This window comes from Physeter macrocephalus, chromosome 16 (assembly GCF_002837175.3).
Source record: "Physeter macrocephalus isolate SW-GA chromosome 16, ASM283717v5, whole genome shotgun sequence".
NCBI classification, from domain to species: domain Eukaryota; kingdom Metazoa; phylum Chordata; class Mammalia; order Artiodactyla; family Physeteridae; genus Physeter; species Physeter macrocephalus.
In genome coordinates, this window is record NC_041229.1 from 97,477,171 (window position 1) to 97,485,223 (window position 8,053).

Here is an 8,053-nt window from a genome sequence, read left to right on the forward strand (position 1 = left end):
GCAGAGGAGGGCCCGCATACCACAAAAAAAAAAAAAAAAAAAAAAAAAAAAAAAAAAAGAACGCTTTATCTGGATATTTTTTTTTAAAAAGACATAATTTTTTATTGTGGTAAAATATACATAATAAATTCACCATTTTAACCATTGATAAGTGTACAATTCAGTGCCATTAAGTACATTCACAGTATTGTGCAACCATCACCACTATCCATTTCCAGAACTTTTTCATCATCCCAAACTGAGACTCTGTACCCATCAACCAATAACTCCCTGCTTCTCCCTACCCCACCCCCAGGCCCTAGTAACCTGTAGTCTACTTTCTTTTTCTGTGAATTTGCATCTTCTAGGTACCTCATAAAAGTGGACAGATAACTGATTTTGAACCTAAGTTTAATTACTTTCTTGCCTGGAGGCATGAGTATGGGTGAGGGGAAGCAAACATTAATTGGGTGCCTTGACATGACAAGCCAAGGTCGCATTCAGATTTATTGGATTTATCTCAAGCAATAGAAAATTATATTTATAAACTTTGGTTTCATGAAATCATGTAGATTCCTTTTATCCTAATTATTTTTATCGTGACATATGTGTTCATTATAAAATCTATTCATTCAAGATGGTTACTGATTAGTTGGTGATATTTATCTGATTTTCTCTATAAATTAATAAGCATCTTTCAATTACATTGTTCTAAGATTTTTCTGTAATATCAAGGCCCAGCAGAAAAAAATGAGAATATTACTATTAAAATTGTTCCAAAGTTCAAAAACAGAGGAATTAGGACTTTTTAAACTCTTTTTATAAAAGGCATCTACTTCAAACCATCAAAAATTTGAAATTTCAAGTCATCCGGTCCACAAGATTTAGTACTTGAGTGCAGCCCTACTGGCTTCTTCTAGATATCCCAATGAAGCAAAGAACATCTTATGTGCTCAGCATACTACTCTGGGGAGAAAGTCTCTCCATCTTGTCCAGAGCAGGACTTCAGACATCTGTGCCAGAGGCCCAGGAAAGAGCCACGACTTGGAATGTTTATTTTAACCATATTCCTCAAACTTTTAAGACTAAGTATCTGTGACATACTCACGACCTTCACTGTCTGACAGTATAAGTCTGATCCATAGTAACCTAATTATGTGTTTTGTGCAAAACTATGGAACTACCTGTTAATTACTTTAAACCTTGCATTATAAAATTGCTTTAGATCTCTGTCCCCATGGGGTTGGACCACTGTATTGTGATAAATCATTGGCCTAAGGTCTTCCTACACATTCCTGTTCTCCATTAAAAAAAAAAAAAAAAAAGTATTCCAACTTCTGATTCTCAAACCTGTAAGGGCCCTTCTGATAACCTACATCTATCACTGAAGTTGACCCTTGGATTCTATAATGCTCTTTTTTACAGACCTACTTTGCAACTTTGAGCGAATTACTTCTTGAACACTTAACTTTCCACACCACTGTTCATTGAGCATAAAACCAGGATAACAATACCAACCTTTAGAAAAAGAGATTAGTGAGTCAGTGGGTCTGTTTCCTTACTTATCTCTGGATGGGAAAATGCCTTCTTACTCTTCCTTCTGAATTCTCCCTTTTGGTACCTGGCCCAAATGAAGACTTGTTCTTCTTGGCAGCATCTGTGGCTACCAAGAGGGACTTTACCCGCACTGCCTTTGAAGTGGTAGAGCAAAGTCTTTACCGAGGGCTTGGAGGATCTGGCACCCTGAAGAATCCTACAAGTCCCCATCCACAACCTCTTTGGGAGGTCCTTTTCCTAAAGCTGTATTCAGACTTACATCGATAGGCAGAGGAGACATCCTTCCTACAGAAGGTTTGCTTTTCCCCCACAGCTGTGGGAAGATGGTGAAGGGGAAGTGGGAACTGGGTATCACATTGGCATATGTTTTGAGCACTTCAGATAAAAATGTTTGATGAGTACCGTCTCGTTTTTATTGCCTTATTATACTGCTCGTTGAAGAATGTGTTTTCTCTGGTCACCTGCCAGTGAAAAAAATTAGCCTTTTCCTGAAACTAGGATTATTTCTTTAACTAGTTATGTAGGTAGAACAAGATAGACAAATGCTTCTGAAATTAGCAAATCAAGACTGGAGCACAGTGGCGCTCATTCCTGCTCACTGCCCTTTCCAATTCACTGACAGCTGCTGCAACCAACAGGAATGGGATTTCGGTGGGGCTCTCTTTCCCTCCTCACCTACTCTAAGTCGGAGTGTTTTCAGTTGGTTCCTTTGTTCTGATGTCCAAGACTTTAAAGGACTTGCCCCTTCCCCTCTTCGTTCCTGTTTTATGGTACCCGGTAGGAAATTATTTTTCACTTAAATCCCTCTTCTGTAACAAAAGAATCACTTTTTTTTTTTTTTTTTTTTTTTGCGGGGGGTGCTGAGTTGGGTCTTCGTTGCTGTGCGCGGGCTTTTCTCTAGTTGCGGCGAGCAGGGGCTACTCTTCTCTGCGGTGCGCGGGCTTCTCACTGCGGTGTCTTCTCTTGTTGCGGAGCACGGGCTCTAGGCGCGTGGGCTTCAGTAGTCGTGGCACGTGGGTTCTAGAGCGCAGGCTCAGTAGTTGTGGTGCACGGGCTTAGTTGCTCTGCGGCATGTGGGATCTTCGAGGACCAGGGCTCGAACCCGTGTCCCCTGCATTGGCAGGAGGATTCTTAACCACTGCGCCACCAGGGAAGTCCCAGAATCAGTTTTTAGATTTCCATACCTTGGGTTCTCTAGTTTTTATTTTAGTCCAAAATAGTTATAGTTTCATTTTTTGAGGCAAAGTGTGAAGTTTTTTTGTTTTCGTTTTTGTTTTTGTATTTTTTTTTTTTTGGCCCTCTCTCAAATTTGTTCTGGTTTATAGCAAAAGAAATGGCTAGCATAACATTTCTGTATCAGAAACTAGTTGAGCTAAACGTGTATACTACTTTGAAATTCTCCTTAATGTGTTTGCATTGCTCTAGAGTGTATCTTTTGGCTCTGGGCATTCTGAATAAAAGTTAAAGCATTTAACCCACCATTAGCTCATCTCCACCTCTTCAAACAAAAAGGAATGAACTATTGCAATGTGAGGGACAGAGGTCACATATGAGGGCAAATTTATTAGAGACAATGTTATTCAATGTCGTGTTAGGTTCCTAAGCAATATTTCAGAATAACCTTCCCAGAAGTCTTTGTTTTGTTTTAATAGAGTAGACTCTTGTAGTGAGGAATTAATTACATACAGATCTACTTGAAGGCATGAGATGGACTTTATCTCTTGAAGTCACTTACTCTTTAGAACGAATAAGTTGTATATTATTTTGAGGGAATTTTAACACTGATTTAATTGGGAAAATTAAAATGAGCCTAAGCCTAGTTTACAGAGAAGAGCCCTTTTAGATAGTACTTTTTATTTGATTTGCCAACTCGCACTCACTTATGGTGAGTTTCAAGTATGGATAGTTCTACGATGTGGTCAGTTTCCACAACTAGTAAATAAAATATGAATTTCTCATGTTATTTGAAGACTGCCTGTGGGAGTTGTTTTTTTCTTTTCTTTTTATTTTTTGGCTGCACCACGTGGCACACGGGATCTTGGTTAGACCAGGGATTGAACCCACGCCCCCTGCTGTGGAGGCGCAGAGTCTTAACCACCGGACCGCTAGGGAAGTCCTCTGTGGGAGCTCTTGATCTGAGTCTTTGTATCTTCTGAGGAACATATCATGGTTTACTCTGTCTCATCTGAACCCTACAAAGATGATGGTATTCATCTTAGAAAAGAAAAAACTTTTGAACCTCCCTATACAGTGTAGTATGCTACCTAAGCCATTTGCTTGTGAAATAGAAACCTTTAGGACAATAGCCTGAGTTCTCTTTCTCTCTCCCCATCTGTTCTTATCTGTAAGCACCTTCTTTTGCTTTTCTGTCATCAGATGGAGAAAAGGAGTTGTCAGAGGCAGAACAACCTTCTTAAACTTTTCTCTAGCAGAGAGTACCATGATCCTAGATTAAAGTAGGAACCAGAAGACATGAGGTCTAGAAACCTCACAGTGACCTTATATGACAGATAAGACAGTTATATGAAGAAATATCAGTCCCTGTGACCTAAATTAAGCTACCTAATCTCTTGATGATATCATTTCTCTGATTGTAAAAGGGGAATAGCAATACCAATCACTGTCTTCCTCTGGAGTTTGGGAGAAGTTTAATGAGACAATGAACTTAATTCTACTCTTACAAGGGAATATATTGTTGATGTTTAGGAGAGTGAACTATTTGGGGGTCCCTAAGGGACTTAACAATCTACTACCTCTTCCAGCACTCAGAAAGACGTATTGTAAAAAGTTAACCCACAGCCAGAAAGTAAGCCATTATTCAGTGGATAGATCAGGTCCAGTGTGAAAAAAAGGATTTTGCTGTCTTCTTTGGAAGAACCATCACTAGATAGGCACAAAGATATCCTTTTTTCTTTCTTTCTTTTTCTGAAATCAGAACAGTGGTGTAATTGTGTTTGGTAGTTCACTTTGGGAGAATGTTGGGTTCAACCCTGAAAATCAGATGATATACTTTTTAAAAAGTCTCTGGAACATGAATGCATGCTTAGTGGGAGCAATATTGCTCTGAAGGGGGAAAATATTGGTTCTTTGAGAGGCAAAAAAATTAAATATTACAGTGGTTTGTGGCCCTCCACTTAAAAAAATAGACATGCAGTATATCTATGGTATGAAAATTTCTCGGCAGGGGCGGGGCACTTGGAAAAAAATGTATGAAAATGCTGGGGGGGGCAGGATTTTCAAAGGTTGGGAAACACTGCTGTAGTCTAGAGCAAGCATATAGTTGTCGATTACTCTTCTGGACATGTCTGTCCCTAAGTATAGGTGAACTGCACATTGTCAGGCTGAATGCAAATTGCTATTGATTCCTTCACTCCAACAGAAACTGAGTTCATAGGAAACTTGAAAGAGATTAAATTTGTACCCTAAGGGATAATGATCTCACACAAACAACTCAAACATAAAATCTACCCTTTTAGAACCAATACTTTGTACTTAAATGTGGTTAAATCCTTAAGGTAAGAGACTCCTTTTTTCTCCTGCCTCTTTAGCCTTACAGAAAGGCACATCAAGGATAGGAACAATCTTCAAAGTGCTTCACAGAAAACGTCAGATTGAGAGAAAAGGGGGGGTATGGACCCCGCAGTCAGGAAGGGAATAATTGTCTAAATAGCAGTGTAAAGTGCAAAGGAGCGAAGGCAAGAAATACAGTGGGAATTGATGTTTAAGTGTTTAAGAAATTTGAAGTTTGATGTTGCTGCTGGTATTAATAAACATTTATATATCCTTCCATCCCCCTCATATGTCTTATATAGTCTTTCAAACCTTTTTAATGGATGGAACGTCTCAAAATTGACTTGCTACCTACTATGAAATTTGGAAGAGGCCCTGTGTTCTGTAGGTTCAGCATCCCTGAAACAATAGAATGGCCATATTTTCTAAAAATATTTTCCCCCAGTCTCTGACTCTTCCTTGTTCGATTATACTATACTTTGATACACATAACATAACCATAACTTGGAGGAAAGAGAAACAGTGATTTTCTTTCCTCCCTGCTTACCCATTTCACAGTGATGTTCTGGACAATGAGTACTCTTTCTCCAAGCCAAGCATTTGCTAAGCATTAGTTGCTGTGGGCATTTAACCGTCTTACAGAAATCTACCCCAATCCCCCGTTTGTCGATTTCCTTAAGATCTTAGAAGAAAGTGAAATGAATTGGAGAGAGGCCTTCAAGCCCCCTGATCCACAGGGGGCCCACTCATCTCCACTTCCCACCCCAGTTCCAGAACCAAACATATTGTCCCTTTCATAGTTCCTCAGATCCCCACCCTTCAGCTTCTTTTTGTTACCCACTAGGTGGGTGTAACCAAACCTCAGTCACACCATGGCCCCAGCAGCTGGGCTTCTCTCTCCCACATCACATTGCAGACATTCTTTTCACATCATTTTGTCCTCTCTGCTGCATTCCCTCCATTTGGCATCATTCCCTCTGTGCAAACTTCTCTTTCAAGGGACAGGAGTTTGCCAGGGAGATGCTGGCAGAGAGGGTCCAGTTCTCTCCTTTCTATCTGAAGAGCCCAGTGTCACTCATTAGCATATGAGAAGAATGGTTGTAAATAAACATCAAATGAGGTTAACGAGCTGCAACTCATCAATATTAATGAAGTCCACCTCACAGTCTTGGAGGGAGGTACTGATGGCTCTAATCACAAGAAGCAGCTTCGTAAGGCCCCCAGTTACAGGGCAGGAAGGGTTAGATTCAGCCTGCTGGAATGTTTGTCATTTTACAACCCCAGGAATGCTGCAGAGAAAGGCTGTCTGATACCAGATCTGTGCTTGCAAGGCCCCTCTTGTGTTCAGAATACATCTGTTTGTCTCAACAGGTGGAAGCCTAGAGGAAGAAGGCTGTATTTGCTCAGCCAGACTCTGGGATGGGAAAATGCCAGGTCCATCTGCAAGTCAAAATGGAGGTCCCCAGAGTACTAGGATCTAATCTCTCATGGTCCTTTCATCAATAACCCCATGAAACTCAAACTCTTGTTTCCAACGTACTGAGGGAAGATCTGGAGACCTTCTAAGCCCAGTCCAATAAAGAGATGAAGAGGGCTTCCCTGGTGGCGCAGTGGTTGAGAATCCGCCTGCCGATGCAGGGGACACGGGTTCGTGCCCCGGTCCGGGAAGATCCCACTGGGCCCGTGAGCCATGGCCGCTGAGCCTGCGCGTCCGGAGCCTGTGCTCCGCAAAGGGAGAGGCCACAACAGTGAGAGGCCCGCGTACAGCAAAAAAAAAAGAGATGAAGAAACTTCTGTTTCATGTAGCTCATGTGCCGACTACCAGTTAGGTCCCTCCCCAGAGCCATGTTTGATTCCTGTGCCTGTATTTAGAAGATTCAAAGAGTAATAAGTACAGCTGTAGTTTATTGAGCACTTACTGTGTCCCAGGCACTGCACTAAACATTTTTCATACGTTATATAATCCACATACTAATCCCATGAGGGTGATTCCCATTTCACGGGTGAGGAAATTGAAGCTCACTGATCTTATGTGACATGTCTAAGATTACACGCAGCAAGTGACAGATCGACAATAGATCTGACTGCAAGATCCATGCTTTCTGCAAATGCCAGTCTAATCACTGCATTCTTTGGCATCTCAAAGTCAATCACGGAAAGTATGTGAGCTTCTGTGCTGTTCCTTCTCTTTTGTAAGATGCGTGCCCTTGGGCTTCCCTGGTGGCGCAGTGGTAAAGAATCCGCCTGCCAATACAGGGGACACGGGTTCGAGCGCTGGTCCGGGAAGATCCCACATGCCTTGGTGCAACTAAGCCCGTGCGCTACAACTACTGAGCCTGTGCTCTAGAGCCTGCGTGCCACAACTACTGAAGCCCGCGTGCCTAGAGCCCGTACTCCACAACAAGAGAAGCCCGCGCACCGCAACGAAGAGTAGCCCCTGCTCACCACAACTAGAGAAAGCCCGCACGCAGCAATGAAGACCCAGTGCAGCCAAAAATAAATAAATTAAATAAATAAATTTATGATGCGTGCCCTTTCTTCTCTAGTTCAACAGACCAAACACAAAGTAGTTCTCTGAAAGTAGAATCAGAGGATTTTAGAATTAATTTTTTTAATCAGAGCACCTCTTTGAAATTATTTTTAGAAAGGAAACTTTCACTAGATGTGTTTTCCTGTGTATATAAATTTGAGGTCAGTGGGATGTGTACTTTGAGATTTTGTGTGTGTGTGTGTGTGTTGGGTAGCACTGATACTGATTTATCCAGCTCACCAGGTCAGTTCCTTTTATGATTAAGCACACACCTTGTGTGAGATCGGTGACTATGGGACACAAAGAAGCCGCCTGACTCTCAGGGCTGATTTGAGCCTATGATCTTAGCCTCAATTACACTGTTTCAACAACTGAACCCTGGTTTATTTCTCAATGTTCATACTATCAGCTTCTTTATCTATGATTTCCTCGAGGGCGGAAAGGAGACCCTGATCCTTCATCAAATGGTTGTTATCA

At 41.4% G+C, this 8,053-nt stretch overlaps 1 protein-coding gene across 1 annotated transcript in view; it reads left to right on the plus strand.

Moving 5' to 3' along the window:
- The window catches only part of LOC114488012 (centriolar satellite-associated tubulin polyglutamylase complex regulator 1-like), a 157,820-nt gene extending 150,290 nt beyond the window's left edge, over positions 1-7,530 (plus strand). The window contains exon 4 of the mRNA XM_028501425.2: positions 6,418-7,530. Coding sequence (XP_028357226.1) covers positions 6,418-6,527 — 110 coding nt within the window. The 3' untranslated portion in view covers positions 6,528-7,530. The remainder of the gene's footprint in view (positions 1-6,417) is intronic.
- The last annotated feature ends 523 nt before the right edge of the window (positions 7,531-8,053 follow it).